The sequence below is a fragment of the Eptatretus burgeri genome, chromosome 1, assembly GCF_056783735.1.
Source record: "Eptatretus burgeri isolate ZD-2024b chromosome 1, Ebu_testis_v1, whole genome shotgun sequence".
Lineage (NCBI taxonomy): Eukaryota > Metazoa > Chordata > Myxini > Myxiniformes > Myxinidae > Eptatretus > Eptatretus burgeri.
Window position 1 is genome coordinate 21,279,820 of NC_140961.1, and position 16,639 is coordinate 21,296,458.

At 44.5% G+C, this 16,639-nt stretch overlaps 1 protein-coding gene and 1 long non-coding RNA gene across 7 annotated transcripts in view; one reads left to right on the forward strand and one right to left on the reverse strand.

Annotated features, from left to right (window-relative positions):
* LOC147033986 (equilibrative nucleobase transporter 1-like) overlaps nucleotides 1–16,639 on the reverse strand; it is a 227,815-nt gene that overhangs the window by 42,660 nt on the left and 168,516 nt on the right. For 5 of the 6 annotated variants that reach the window (XM_085874440.1, XM_085874451.1, XM_085874460.1 and 2 more), the window contains 2 exons: nucleotides 5,942–6,088; nucleotides 5,575–5,679 (listed from right to left, as the gene is read on the reverse strand). In XM_085874440.1, coding sequence (XP_085730566.1) covers nucleotides 5,575–5,679; nucleotides 5,942–6,088 — 252 coding nt within the window. Of the gene's footprint in view, nucleotides 1–2,836; nucleotides 2,944–5,574; nucleotides 5,680–5,941; nucleotides 6,089–16,639 lie in introns of all 6 variants that reach the window. The other variant, XM_085874476.1, reaches the window with a different exon arrangement.
* LOC147033989 (uncharacterized) overlaps nucleotides 1–16,639 on the forward strand; it is a 73,497-nt gene that overhangs the window by 7,951 nt on the left and 48,907 nt on the right. The gene's annotated exons all lie outside the window — the stretch shown is intronic.

Below are 16,639 nucleotides of genomic sequence, written 5' to 3' on the forward strand. Positions count from 1 at the left end.
ACAGGTTGCCACTGACAAACCAGATATAATCTGCCTAACAGAAACTTTCCTCCTCAAGACATCTCTGACTCCCAAGTATCTCTCCCTGGTTACTTCCTCCTCTGGTATGACAGAACTGAGCCTCGTCCTGGTGGAGGAGTTGCTCTATTCATCAAAGACTCTATTCCTCACTCTCCATGCACTACCCTCACTCCTCCACACCCTCAGGAATACCTCTGGCTATGGCTTCCCCTTCACTCCCACCTCATGTTTATATGTGTACTGTACCATCCACCAAACAGTGATGACTCCATCTCCACCTCACTATACAAAAACATGGACCAACTTCTATCTTCTCATCCAAACTCTCCTTCCTCATATGTGGCGACTTCAATTGACATCATGCCAGTTGGCTCGGTGGGGGTACCTCTCTCACCTGTCATGGCACTTCAGCAAAACCTTTCTGCGACTCATTGCGGCTGAATCCATCAGTTAATTTCCTGACCCGGATCTCAACCAATGGTACTCTTTCTCTTCTGGATCTGATTTTGACAATTTTCCCTGAAAATATCTGCTCTTCTTCCTCTGCTCCAATTGGTTCTTCTGACCACGTCCTTGTCAAAGTGGACATCTCTCCAGTTGATATCAGAGAACCATCTCACCACCGTCGAGTCTGGCATTTCACTCAAGCTGACTGGCAGGGTCTCCGAGCAGCCCTCAAACTTATAGACTGGTCTTCTATCGCTACTTTCTCGAACATCAACTCATCCTGGGAATTCTTTCAAAGAAACTTGCTGTCCCTCATGCACAGATTTATCCCCTCTCGTCTTCAGTTGTCCTACCCTTCCTCCCACACATGGTTCACTGAAGCTTGTGGCAAGGCAGTTGTCCTGATAAAGCTTGCCTTTGCCTCATGGAAAGCAAACCCAACTGAGGGTAATCTCAGTTCCTTCCATAAAGCTCGGAACAAGTGTGTATCTACCCTCAGGAGAGCCAGAAAACAACATCTTTCTTAGCTCAGACTGAACTCTCAAACCGAACGCAGATGAGCGTTTTGGCAGGGGCTGCTTGCAGCTTATGTTGATCTCTGTAAAGCGTTTGATTCAATGAATCGGGATGCCCTCTGGAGGAATCTTGGTCTTCGTGGGGTGCCACCAAAACTGATCGATCTGATGTCTGAACTCTACTCTGGTACTGAGAGTGCTGTGAGATGTGGTGGTACCATCTCTGGCTTATTTCCAGTTGTTACTGGAGTTCCTCAGGGGTGTGCACTGGCCCCAACACTTTTCAGCACTTGTATGGACTGGATTCTAGGGAGGATGTCGGAGAGATCAAGCCGTGGTGCATCGTTTGGGAATGTCAAGATCGCTGACCTTGATTTCGCAGATGATGCAGTGATCTTTGCGGAGACTTTAGATATCCTTTTGTGGCCCTCAAGGTGCTGAATGAGGAGTCGGAGCCACTGGGATTATGGGTTTCCTGGGTCAAAACTAAGATCCAGGCTTTCAATGACATCTTGGATGCTGCTGTCCTGTCTGTGCCTGTTTGTGGTGAGGATGTTGAGGTCGTGGAGAGATTCACTTACCTTGGCAGTGATATTCCTGTCTCTTCTGGCTGTGAGTCAGAGGTCAACAGACATCTGGGTCGAGCCTTGGGAGTCATGGATTCACTGGATAATAAGGTGTGGCGCTGTCGGTACCTGTGCAGGAGGACGAAAGTCCGAATCTTCAGTTCCTTGGTGCTTCCAGTCTTGCTCTATGGATGGGAAACTTAGACTCTGACCAATGATCTCAGACGGAGACTTAATTCCTTTGGTACCAGGTCTCTTCGGAGATTCCTTGGCTATCGCTGGTCGGACTTTGTATCCAACGAGTGGTTGCTGAAAAAGACTCAAATGAGATGTGTTACCTGCAGTCCGTGAGCATCAGCTGCGGCTGTACAGACATGTGGCTCATTTTCCTGACACTGATCCTGCTCACCAGATTCTCTCAGCGAGGGAGTCTCGTGAGTAGAGGAGGCCAATGGGCCGACCATGTGTCTCGTGGTTGCAGCAGGTTGATCAGCATCTCAAGGAGATTGGGATGGGTCAGGCATCTGCCTGGGGGATGGCCAGAGGGAGGCCCCTGGAGTACCGGCGGAAAGTGGATGCAGTGACGCGCTGCTCTGGTGCATGCTCCCTTACCTGACCTGACCTGACCTGTAGCTTATCTGGGTCCTGGCCGAATGTTGTAACCCAACTTTACTAGCATTTTGACTGGTGGGTCTTAAGAGTCATGTTTTTGAAGGAATTTATGTTATTTTCCCAAAGATTTACTTTCTGCCATTTTGACACACTTCTGGTCACATGATTGGCATGACTTCCACAATTTAATTGACATCCCTACGCTGGACTAATGTTGCAGCCCAAATTTGGTAGCATTTTGACTGGTGGGTCTCGAGAAGAAGATTTTGGAAGGAACTGCCATTTTGACACACTTCTGGTCAGGTCATGAGCATGCCCTCTGTGATTTAACATGAGGACCCTATCCAAATGTCACCCAAATTTGGTAGTATTCTGAGTTATGGGTCTGGAGAAGAAGATTTTTGAAGAAATTTACTGTCGGCCATTTTGACCTAGTTAAAGTCTCGTGACCAGAAAGAGGTTTGTCGTCCCTGTTAGCAGTAAGGAGAGGAACGTTGCTGCCAAATTTCAGCTGGATCGGCCAAGCGGTTTGGCCAGAGAAGTCGAAAAAGGAGACAGACTGACAGATGGACAGTGTGTGATGACAATACCTTGTCTGGAATTTAAATTCCAGATAAGCTAAAAAATTTAACTGCAGGATCACTTTGCTATTACAGACAGGACACAGTTGGGCACCAGATATGGATGGCTGTTGGTTCACGAGGAGCACCTCCACCCTTTGACGGGTTTTGTTTTTAGTCCTGCTGGGTGTCCATATCCAGACACCCTCCTCACCAACAAACCTAGTGGGGGAGACAGTTTAGTCGCTGACGACACAACCATGAAACACGTTACTACAGGTTTACATGGTACCTGTAGCACGTCACAGATCTGATTTGGCATGATTTGAGAAGAAAACGCTTTGTGGTCTGATCTGACCTGGCAGAGGGATCCATAGTTTAACGTCTTATCCAACAGATAGTGCACTTTCTGATGTAAAGCCCTGCCTGTGACACACCAATCCAATAGGCTTGATTCAGATTGAGAATCAAACCCAGAAAACACAGCTCAAAAGCAAATGTACGACCTCTGCACCATATTGTTCGACAAATTGGTCATTTATCATTATGTGACCAACAATTCACCAACAAAGATAACCAGTTCACTGTATATATAAAGTAAGAGACAATATGAGGACGGATTATAAGTGTGTTAAAAACGAGACACAAAGACATTTGCAGCTTCATATGTCGAGCTTTGTAAAATAAAATAAAATAAAATTTCTAGGCTCGGTACTGCTCAGTTATGTGTGATATACGTAACTGCTCAAGCTAATTCCTGGTTTACAAAAAGTCACATTACTACGTAATAAAATAAAATGGATGCTTGTGAAGATTTGTGAATCAGAAATCAATGACCACACTAATAGAAAGTTCACTCCTTCAACAAATTTGTCTTCTAGACTAGTTCACTTATCTTATTGCAGTTTTTGGTGGTCACCATGTTGTACTTTATTGTGGTTCAGCTGATACATTTTCCTTATACAGAGTTGTGTGACTGAGCAAAAATGATATGGAGGCTACAGTTGTGGTGATTTGTGCACCAGGAATCAATTAATAAAAAACATAGGCCTTACCATTGTACAGCTATTATAATTGTAACAAACACATGTGTTCTACCATGCTAAGAGAGATGTGGTTTGATTTTAGCTTATCCTAGTTCTGATATGAACTTCCAATGTACTGTTGGAATTGAAGGAAGATTTGTGTCAACGAGATAAGACAAATGGAAATGTTATACGAACATACAATATTTTATTTTTTCCTGCAAGATCAAGGCTCATGGAAAGTTTTCAATGAGAACGAGGCAATTGTGACGTGGGAGAAAAACTCCAAATCCTGATCAACTAACTCTAGTCACAATACAGCTTCAATCTTTTATTTAATGCATGCGCATGGAGAAAGACAACCAATGCAACGTGATGGCCTTCTGGCTTGATGTTTCAAACAGAGTTTCTTATATAGGGAAGGGAATTGGAAAGGTGATTTACTCGTGTACAAGCAAGTTGACCAATCCCAGATGGTCACATTCTGACAAGAGACAAACAGAACGTTTTCAAGGACGTGGTCATGACTGTTTCAGCATATCACATGCAAATTCCTATGGTTTGTCTTTGAGAACTTTCAAGCTTCATCAGAAATTTGCATTGCTTTACGGCCCTCCCCCTTCACAACTATTGCATAATGTGTATACTATATAACAATGACCTGCATTCCAGAGCTGTTAGAGCTGTTGATAATATCACATGATCCCGAAAGTTTTACTACCTTGCAAACTTGTTATTCAGCATATTGTATGTATTTATTAATTAGAATTAAGCATTCCTGTGTCTCACCGGAACCTGAGCAAAGGCAGCTTTATTTAATTTAGCTTGCCAACCAAGTTGAATAAAGAAAATATTATATTGTTATGCAGCTAATTAGCACACTATTTCTATTCATTATAAAACAACCATCGGTATGCGGCAATCTATTATCAAGTATATATATATATATTTTAAAGTATCAGTGGAGCAAACATAAGAGAGGGGCACACATTTCATTTGACTAAGCATGGACTAATAATCAAATAACATTGAGAAAAGGCAATCAACGTATCAATCAATGGTCCTAATTTTCTTATAGATATGTTACACAGTTATATGGATCTATCAAGGTCACAGTATGTTTGAACAGGGATTCTACCCACACTCACTTGTGGCTTGCCATTTACAAGCAAATATTGAGACGAGCAAAAGAAACTCACAAGCTGAGGGCGATCCAAATTTGCAAGCTTAATGAGGTCTGCCTTTTCTCCTTGTCAAGGACCTGATTAGCATGTTTTATGCTGCAAGCATTTTAAAGCTTTATCCTCAACTCAAGGTAGTGCCGTTACCCATGATGCTTTCTGGTGAACAATTCTTTATTTGGTGACAAAGTGACTTTAGTCAATTACAATGCTTTCCATCAGATTTTATACCTCCATATTATTTAAAAGCATTTGAAAGCATACAATAAGAAATGAGTACGTAATTTCTGAACAGAGCACCAATCGCATGATGAAAAAAACTTGTTTCAGCATTATTAATATAAAACACCAATGCTTTGTGATAGTCATGTGATCCACAAAGTTTTCTTATCACCTTGTATGGCCATAAATTGTTGGTGTAGCATATTATACACATTTCACAAGATGGGATTAATTATTTTACTTCCACAGTAACCACACATTTTATCATTTGTTGCAACATCACAACTTGTTCACTATTGATCATTTGTTTCTGTGGGTTTATTTAGCACCATTTTAAACACTTAGAAGTTGGTAAAAGATTATTTCAACACAAAAAATGATGACATAGTACAAGTGAAAGTTATTGCAGATTGCTTGTACCTCACCTTTTAAAAGCCGTTGTCTACACACGTCAATAAGACACCCATTCCATGGGGCACATAGCCAAGCACAGCTCTGGGTAATCGCAAACAGAGTGGTATACCAGGAAACTAAGAGACAATAAAGAGTTAATGTTATTACAATGACATGAAGGAAAATGGAGGGGGTTGAAAAGAAATAAATGAAAAGAGCCGCAGGAGAAAAAGCAGAGAGAAGGAAGGCGAAGGAAGGCAAAGGACGGTGGATATGAACGAGTTAGACAAGAAGGAAACGAGTTAGTGAGGCAGAGAGGAAAGCAATATACAGTGCTACAAAACAGGAATAAAAATAAATTAGTGTTGTAAATGGGATAGAGAAGCCAAATTTACATACTCATGTCCACGTCTCCTGCAGACAGTGTGGAGAGCCAAGGGTGGAGAGTGGAGATATACAAGAAATGCCTGAACTGAAGGAGGGACAACCATACGAAATGGGACAGATAAAGGCGAGAGAAGATACTTGCCCACAAAGACGCATCCCCTAGAAAGACACATGAGTGGATAAAGTTAGATCCGAGGCAGACACATGAACGCAATATGAGTAACAAATATGAGTAACTTTTTATGTGGTCAGGAGCTCAGGTGGAAACCAAGGCATTTAGGATCATTGGTATCTCCTCTCACGATGATGCTGAGTCCTTGGGCCTCTCACTCTCTCACCACAGGCAGGTCGGTGGTCTTTGTGTCTTCTACCGTCTCCTCTACGGTCTCGCCCACCCCCCCACTCTGTCTGCGATTTGTGCCCCCCCCCATATTTCCACAGGGCGCTCAAGGTTCGCCAACAACCCCCTTCTGGTAAAACTACCAAAATCACGAATCACTGCTCACCTTCACTCTTTCATTCCCCTTTTTTCCTGCCTTCGGCATAAACTCCTTCACTCTGTTCAATCCCATTCTTCCCTCCAGGCCTTCAAAACAGCTGTTCACCACCACCTCTTATCATCCCCCATCCAAATCCTCGATCTTTTCTACCCCCGTTAATCCACCCCAAGCCCACCTCCTTCAAATTCCCTGCTTTCTTTCCTGAAAGTCCCTGTAATGTCCATCTTGTATACCCCGTGTTCCCCGCCCCATCCCTCTCCCTTCCACAGATCTCCTAATGTCTCTGTTCCCCACTGTTTTGTCGTTCCCACTCTCACCCCTCTTGTCTCATGCCCCCTTACTGTAAATTGTGTGTTAGCTCTCATACGAGCTTTGACAAGGTTTACAACAACAAAAAAGTACCTCTTCTTTCTTTTTTGACTTGATACTGCATTTTACATGATACTAACCCTAACCCTGATCTGTTCTGTGTTCTAGTTCTTCGATGAGTCTTGACTTTGTATGCAAAAAAGGCATGGAGTTTTTATTAGAATAAAACCTTGGGGATATGAAGTGCACGATTTAGGGCAGGGGTTCCCAAACCCAGGGTTGAGTCATGGATGATTATGTGTGGCTTGATCTTACAGCACTGTACCATTTTCAAATTTTGGCAGCTTTTCAACTTCTCACAAATCCTGGTTTTTGAGGGGGTTTTTTCACGTGGAAAAGCATTTCTCCAACAATTTTATGGTAGGTACCAGTTCCATTTGAATCACGTGGCGAATGTGATTTCAAATTTTCGGTCGTGGACAAAAAAGGTTTGGGAGCTTATGATTTAGGGTATAATTCATCATCTATAATCATAAATGGGTGTGTGTGTGTGTGTGTGTGTGTGTGTGTGTGTGTGTGTGTGTGTGTGTGTGTGTGTGTGTGTGTGTGTGTGTGTGTGTGTGTGTGTGTGTGTGTGTGTGTGTCCTTCATAGCTCAAACTGAAACATTGTGGCCCGAAACTTTGCATGCATTCCAAGGGAAGTCCAAAGGAGTGGATGAATGAAAATTGGGGATTTAGGTAAATTTAAACACCCCTTTTTTAGCTCGCCTGTTCGAAGAACAGAGAGCTATAGCGATACCCCCGGCATGAGCGTCAGCGTGAAAATGTTAAAGTTTTTGGTGCAAGTTATTTAGAAGCTTGCCATTCATTTAATATGTGTACCAGGATGCTGAAATTTGGCATGGAGGTTACTTTGGGGTATATTGTTGATGTAGTGAAGTTGAAATTAAAAAATCATTTCAATTTTTTTTTAATTTTTGACCTGTTTTGAACTTAACTTTTTTGTAGCACATCAACGTTAAAGTTTTTTCCTTTCTAATGTTTTTATCGACCACACTATTTTTTACTGATTACAATATATAAATACATAAATTGCTTTAAAATTATTTGGATCAGACTTCACTGCAATGCTTTATAAAAAAATATTATTAGACAAGTCTTTTAAAAACGATAAATGTATAAACAGACGAGCATTGGGTGGCTTTGACACCAACTCTCTGGTTAATATAATTAACAGGGTGCTCATCATCAAAAACCAAAAATACCTTACCAAGATGGCAGCATGCCATCTTGGTCAGTCTGCTGTCACCTTCCAGAGGTTGTAAGGAGTCATTTTGTTTCAGGCTGCTCAAATATGCCTCGACTTTAAACAGGCTGCAACAGTTTCTGTATGATAAAGCACTCGTAATTTATTTATTCACTTTCCTCACTCATATCGTCGAATGCCTGATCTTCATACCTACAAATCACTGTATAAATCGCTTTTGGATGTGCTATAGTTTTCAAATTAGGAGCTTGGAGCAATGTTATCTTCTCCATAAAGCAAATGAGACGTTTGTTTCTTTCTTCTGCAACTCTTCTGAGCTCCTCAGGTTAATCATGAAAAAAACTTTATCGGATCACATTTTTTACCACGATGCACCTTACTAGGGGTTTTAAACAGCCAATTTATCACAATATTTTATCACAATATCACAAAAAAATGTTTTTAGCTCGCCTGTTTGAAGAACAGAGCTATAGCGATACTCCCGGCGTGAGCATGTGTTAGCGTGAAAATGTTAAAGTTTTTGGTGCAAGTTATTTCCTTTCTTATGTTTTTATCTACTACACTATTTTTTACTGATTACAATATACAAATATATATATATATATATATATATATATATATATATATATATATATATATCACTTTAAAATTATTTGGATCAGACTTCACTGCAATGCTTTATAAAAAATATTATTAGACTAGTCTTTGAGCGTCAGCGTGAGCGTGAAAATGTTAAAGTTTTTGGTGCAAGTTATTTCCTTTCTTATGTTTTTATCTACCACACTATTTTTTACTGATTACAATATACAAATACATATATTGCTTTCAAATTATTTGGATCAGACTTCACTGCAATGTTTTATAAAAATATTATTAGACTAGTCTTTTAAAAACGAAAAACGATAAATGTATAAACAGGCGAGCATTGGGTGGCTTTGACACCACTCTGGTTTAGTAACTTACAAACTCACGAGCCACCACCTGTCGCAATATCCAGGGGTAGATCCATATGTACAATGCTTTATAAAAAGCCCAAATGTTTTCGGATATGAACTCGGATACCAATATAATTGGTGAGACGGTGAGCTCTGATCATCAAATGTGGCATCAGATGTGAAAAATAACTGTTAATTAAGACACTACAACGATAGGTAAGTCAACGAAGAGTAGTCACATGACCTCAAATGTGAAAATCGCTAATTATTCAAAAACCAAAAATCGTACAAACAACCCATACATCGATTTAAAAGTAATTTTACTGCTCATCTCATGACATAACTCTTGAGGGTGAAAGAAGAGTTTGAAGAAAAAAGGTGACTACTTTAGCAAACTTCTCCAAATATACATCCTGCAAAAATTCCTTTGCAGGAAGAGGGAGGGAAAGGAGTGGGGTCGCAGTCAGGAGGGAGGGGTTGGGGAGAGAGAGAGGAGACAGTTGGGGTGGGATGAGGGATGGGTAGGGGTGGGAGGAAGGACCCAGCATTGCCCAGCAACAGTCACTCTGTTTTGAACCATTTGTCTTGAAGCTCACCTGGATTAGTAGCAACAGTCACTCAAACCCCCATCAGACCCTGAATTATTTTAATGTCATGAACAAACTTTGGTACATCAAGGGTGATGAATGTTGTGGTTAAGTTTCATTAAAATTCTGTGTGCAGTTTGGAGAAGAGAGCAAATACTTATTTTGGGGGGTCAGAACCCCCCCCACCTCCGCCCACCAGAGACTCATTTAATGAGCACAGATTTTGATGCAGTCAATAAACTTTGGTACATCACAGGCGAACAATGTTGTGTTCATGTTTCATTGAATTGTGTGTGTGGTTTTAGAGAAGAAAGCAAATACATATTTTGGGAGGCAATCCCCCCCTCCCCCCCGTCGAACCCCTTGGATCCCATTTTTTAATGTCGTGAACAAACTTTAGCACCTCACAGGTGATGAAGGTGGTAGCCAAGTTTAATCGGAATTGTGTGTATAGTTTCTGAGAAGAAAGCAAATGCATATTTTGGGAGGCAACTCCCCTCCCTCATCCCCTGCAGACCTCCCCAGACACCGATTTTTTTTATTGGTGTGAACAAGCTTTGGTACATCATGGCAGATGAAGGTTGTGGTCAAGGTTAATCTGAATTGAATGTGTAGTTTTTGAGAAGAAAGCAAATAGCTATTTTGAGGGGCAATCCCCATAGACCCCTTCAGGGCCCGATTTTTTTTAATTCCATGAACAAACTTTGGTACATACACAGTGATGAATGTTGTGGGAAAGTTTCATCAAAATCGCATGTCTAGTTTCAGAGAAGAAGTTGCAAGTATTTGTGGACGGATGGATGGACGGATGGAATGATGAAGCGTCATCCCATAAGCTCCCTGGATCTACGTTCCAAGTGAGCTAACAATAAAAAATATACCCATCAGAGATGGGGAATCCCCCGCCATTGAAACATTTTTTTCAAGATGGCCGCCCCAGTCGGCCATCTTGGATTCGGCCACGCCCAAAATCAATAGGGTTCTTCCTTTTCAGGTGGTACATGTGTGACCCAAATTTCAAATCGATATGGCTAACAGTTAATGAGTTATCGCACTCACAGCTATAAATGTTGACACCCAGCCAGCCGGACGGATGGACAGACAGCCGGACGGTCGGACGGATGGACGACCCGGGTGACAACGATATCCCCCTTCCGCCACGCGGTGGGGGATAAAAAAATATACCCATCAGAGATGGGGAATCCCCCGCCATTGAAACATTTTTTTCAAGATGGCCACCCCAGTCGGCCATCTTGGATCCGGCCAAGCCCAAAATCAATAGGGTTATTCCTTTTCAGGTGGTACATATGTGACCCAAATTTCAAATCGATATGGCAAACAGTTTATGAGTTATCGCACTCACAGCTATAAATGTTGACGCCCAGCCAGCCGGACGGACGGACGGGGGGACGACCCGTGTGACAACAATATCCCCCTTCCGCCATGCGGCGGGGGATAAAAAGCAGAGATTCTAACAAGAAAATAAACGAAAATAGTAAAGAATTTAAGAAGAAACCCGGCTCATTGCTTAACAGTGCCTTCATTATAGATGACTATCCACTTCAGAATGAGCTGCGTCCGTGGTTGCCACAACAATGCCACCACCTGAAGGCAACCACACACGGTGTTCCATACCAGCAGAAGAACAAGCAGTATCACAAGTACCGAGTCACAGGCAACCCACAGAGCACCGAGAACCGCCGCTGCAAGCCCATCCCCACTCAATGACCACAAGAGTCAGAGCTCTCAACGTCGAAGTCGTGGCCGGCGAAGGGCAGGCCCACAGCGGCAGGGACCAGTGGTGCACCTGACGCCCGAGAGCCAAGTGCGCACCAGCACCAAAAAGACACTCCCAATGGAATGCAAGAACATGCCACACAAAGCTGCCCACAACAGCTGTCTCAGGAGTGCCTCAAAAATCACCACGATGGCAACCACAGCACCGCAAGCTAGCGTCACGAGAATGAGCGCTTCATTGTTGTAGAATACCTGCTTCAAGCTCGGGTCCAGCATGAGGGAAAGCCGAACAAGCTCGTAGACCCACGACAAAGCCCTGGAATTTGAGCCGGCTACATCATGAACTCAGTTCCGCCTGACATATTGTTGTGAGGCCAAGTTTCGGTGGCGAGCACGACCGCGAGATGGAGCAGTAGAGTCGGCTCCACCGAACACCCGGAATTTATAGGTCGTCACCCCGGATAACCCCGGAGCCGACGGGTTCCTTATCGGACTGAAGATCGCCAATAGGTCGACGGCGTGGGATAGGGTCGATTGCCAATTTCAATTTACCTAAATACCCATGTCGTCCAAACTACCGGGGAAATTTACCCTCGGCAGGATCTGCGTGATCCAGGTCGTTACCGAGCCGGATCCCGAGCCGAGAGTACCAGAATCCTGCCGGGCCTATTGCACGATTTTGGCAACAACAAAGCCTCCTAGTTCCCATTCGCAGCGTGGCAAACCAATGATAGAAACACAGAAGCGAGATGATACATTCAACAATAGGGGTATTTATTCTACAATAGTGGGAAGGGAACACACGAAGAGCAGAGCTATCACTACCAGAAGAAATGCAAATTTACACACAAGCACTTATACAGTTGCTACTTAAAGACGGGCCCACACACAGACACACACAGAAATGGATCCCGTCGGGTCTTTATTGAAGGCTTCCAGATCGAGGGAAGGTGAGCTGGAGATCAGAGCCTGTGCTTGGACCTGTCCACCTCGTGTGGTCTTCGACGATCCGGCTCGGCGGGACTCGAACCCACAACACGATGCCGCTCCAAGCACCAGGTACTGCGCTCTCCAACCTGTCACGCACCAATCGACCAAGACCAAGGAGAATATCAGAGACGACGATGACCCAGGACCAGACGAACCAGCCAGCTCCAAGACCCGCAACCCCCAAGACGACGATGACCCCACGACGACGATGACCACGACAACGACCACACCCCCAGCCTGGCGTTCCTTTTATATTCCTTTTTCCTCCGGGGTGAGAGAATCGCCATCTGAGGCGATCTCCGCCCTCATTGGACGGGGTGTCGTGGGAAAGTCACTCTGTGGAAATCTCAACCCCATTGGCCGGGGTGCCGTGGGAAAGTCGCTCTCTGTGGCAATGTCAACCCCATTGGCCGGGGTACCATTGGAAAGTCGCTCCCTGTGGCCATCTCAACCCTCATTGGCCGGCGTGTTGTGGGAAAGTCACCTACTGTGGTGTGATTGGACAAGGGGCACGCCCCTGCCTTCCTGGGCAGAGTCCCGGTCTGAGGCGATGGAAATCTTCGCCCACGTACGTGACTGAACGCACGTGGGCAATGGCGTCGGTGTGTGAAGTGAAGTGAAGGAGATTTGTTGTAAACGAAACTCCGCAGCGCACACATGTAATTCCCGTTAGACACAGGTAGGGGGCCCTAACTATAAACACTCACTTACCGATATAACTGTTCTATAAGGACCTGAATGTTGAGTGCTCATGGCTGCCAGATTCGTAACAAGCTATATATATATATTTATATATATATATATATATATATATATATATATATATATATATATATATATATATATATATATATATATATACATATATATATGTATGTATATGTATAAATATATATATATATATATATATATATATATATATATATATATATATATATATATATATACATATATACACACACACAGACACACACACACACACACACACACACACACACACACACACACACACACACACACACACACACACATATATATATATATATATATATATATATATATATATATATATATATATATATATATATATCTATATATGTATAAATATATAAATATATATATATATATGTATATATATATATATATATATATATAAATATATGTATATATATATATATATATATATATATATATATATATATATATATATATATATATATATATATATATATATATATATATATTGTTACGGCTGTGGAAATTCGCAGAACACCATAAAGGTTCCTTAGATCAGTTATCTCGGTAAGTGAGTGTTCAGATAGGTTTCCCCACCATTGTTTAATGGGATTTATTCGTGTTCACCAGGCTGTGACCCTTTGAGATAGTGTTTTTCTTTCTCTATCGTTATTTTGAACCGACATATCTCGCCCATCATTACAACAAACCACAATGCCAACAACACAACCACCCCAACGCCAACTATGCTACGATCGCCACAACAACACCACCACCATTTAACCATCTTCACCACAATGCCAGCTTGCAAACGCCATCCTCCACAGACCACGCGACAACCCTTTCCGCGTTGAAAAAGGATCCGAGAACGCGGGCATGAAGTAGGAGAAAAAAAAACCTCCAATGGTGAGTGTGGGTTTTTTACCGCCTTTTTTCTCCGCGGCTGGTGTGACGAGAACGGTGAGGCGGCTCGCTCACGATTGGTGGATACGAGGAGTGAGGCGGTCGGAGTTGAGAAACACCTCCTTTTCAAGAAGCTTCTCGAAGGGAGGCGGAGCCGAAAATGGGGAGGGGCGAAGGGCAGAGCCCCAGGCTATATAAGGCGGGCAGCTGTGAGCCTTGGTCTCCTCCTCCTCTCTTCGTTGGCACTCTTCTCCTGGTCTGGTCTCCTCCTCTTCTTCGTTGGCGCTCTTCTCCTGGTGTGGTCTCCTCCTCCTCTTCGTTGGCACTCTTCTCCTGGTCTGGTCTCCTCTTCTTCTTCGTTGGCGCTCTTTTCCTGGTCTGGTCTCTTCCTCTTCGTTGGCGCTCTTCTCCTGGTCTGGTATCCTCTCTTCGTTTTGCACCCTTCTCCTGGTCTGGTCTTGTCTTGGTCTCTTGGTCTCTGGGTCTGTGGAGCGACCCGTACACCAGAGGCGTGGGTTGGTGGAGAGTCCGGGCGACGTACTGGAGATGAGGACGGGAGGCGCGAGCCTGCGCGTCCGTGGAGGAGAGTGCCAGAGAGAGCTCGCCGACCATCGAGGCACCTCGACGGTGCAGGTAACCTGCTACGGTCTCGCGGGACCCGTTCGGTCTCCCAGGTACCGTGCCATAAAGACCCAAGTGGTCCAGCCTGACCCCCTTGTCTGTGAGGGGGTCTTTTCTTGTGTTCCTTTTGGGTTTTTGAATGAATGTTGTCGTGGCGCCGTCTGTCAAGTAAAGCTGCCTCAGTGACTGTGCATGTACATTCTCATTGTAGTCGGTGGTATTGCTTCTATTTACTTGTACATACGTGCATGACTGCCTGGCTGTACATACGTGTGTGTTATAATAAATGTGCTTGTGTGAAATATATCCCGTTCGTTGCGTCCTCTATTCAGGTCAGGTATGGGAGCATGTGCCAGAACAGCGCGTCGCTGCGTCGACTTTCCGCCGGTACTCCAGGGGCCTCCGTCTGGCCATCCCCCAGGCAAATGCCAGGCCCATCCCCATCTCCTTGAGATGATGGTCAACCTGCTGCAACCATGAGGAACGTGGTCGGCCCACTGGCCTCCTCCACTCATGAGACTCCCTCGCTGAGAGAATCTGGTGAGCAGGATCAGCGTCAGGAAAACGAGCCACATGTCCATACAGCCGCAACTGATGCTCACGGACTATGCAGGTAACAAATCTCATCCGAGTCTCTCTCAGCAACCGCTCATTGGACACAAAATCCGACCAGCGATAGCCAAGGATTCTCCGAAGAGCTCTGGTACCAAAGGAATTAAGTCTCCATCTCAGATCCTTGGTCAGAGTCCAAGTCTCGCACCCATAGAGCAAGACTGGAAGTACCAAGGACCTGAAGACTCGGACTTTCGTCCTCCCGCACAGGTACCGGCAGCGCCACACCCCATGATCCAGTGAATCCATGACTCCCCAGGCCCGACCCAGACGTCTATTGACCTTTGACTCGCAGCCAGCAGAGACATGAATATCACTGCCAAGGTAAGTGAATCTCTCCACGACCTCAACATCCTCACCACAAACAGACACAGACAGGACAGCAGCATCCAAGATGTCACCGAAAGCCTGGATCTTAGTTTTGACCCAAGAAACCCGTAATCCCAATGGCTCCGACTCCTCATTCAGCACCTCGAGGGCCCCCAAGAGGATGTCTAAAGTCTCCGCAAAGATGACTGCATCATCTGCAAAATCAAGGTCCGAGATCTTGACATTGCCAAACGATGCACCGCAACTTGATCTCTCCGACATCCTCCCGAAAATCCAGTCCATACAAGTGCTGAAAAGTGTGGGGGCAAGTACACATCCCTGACGAACTCCAGTAACAACTGGAAATAAGTCAGAGATGGTACCACCACACTTCACAGCACTCTCAGTACCAGAGTAGAGTTCAGACATCAAATCGATCAGTTTTGGTGGCACCCCACGAAGACCAAGAATCCTCCAGAGGACATCCCGATTCACTGAATCGAACGCTTTACAGAGATCAACATAGGCTGCAAGCAGCCCCTGCCAGAACTCTCGTCTGCGTTCGATGAGGACACAAAGTGCAAGGATACGGTCAATCGTTGACCTCTTTGGTGTAAAGCCTGACTGCTCTGGACGCTGGTGCTCAAGCAGATGGTGGCGAACCCTATCAAGAATTATCCGAGCAAAGACCTTGCCCGGCACTGAGAGCAGCGTCACCCCTCGGTAGTTGTTGCAGTCTTGGCGATCACCCTTCCCTTTCCAGAGAGGGACAACAAGGCCCCTCTTCCAGTCAGTTGGGATGATGCCTGTGTTCCAGGCAGAGCACAAAACTGCATGCAACGACACGAGTGCAGCATTTCCACCAGCCTTGAGAAGTTCAGCATGGATGCCACAGATCCCTGGAGCTTTGCCCCGTTTCAAATGGTTCACCGCAGCCCGTGTTTCCACAAGCGAAGGTGGACCACAGTTGATTCGAGGGTCAGCAACAGGGATTGTAACATCCTTGACGTCCAACTCGACAGCTGGGGGATCAGCCTGGTACAACCGCTCAAAGTAACCGGCCCAGCGGGCCTTCACTTCAGACTCCTCTGTCAAGAGCTTACCACTCTCTGCTCGAACTGCAGTGCTCCGAGGGATGGGCTTGGATGAACGTAATGCGCGAATTCCCCTGTAAGCGGGACGAGAATCACCTGTCCACAGGTGA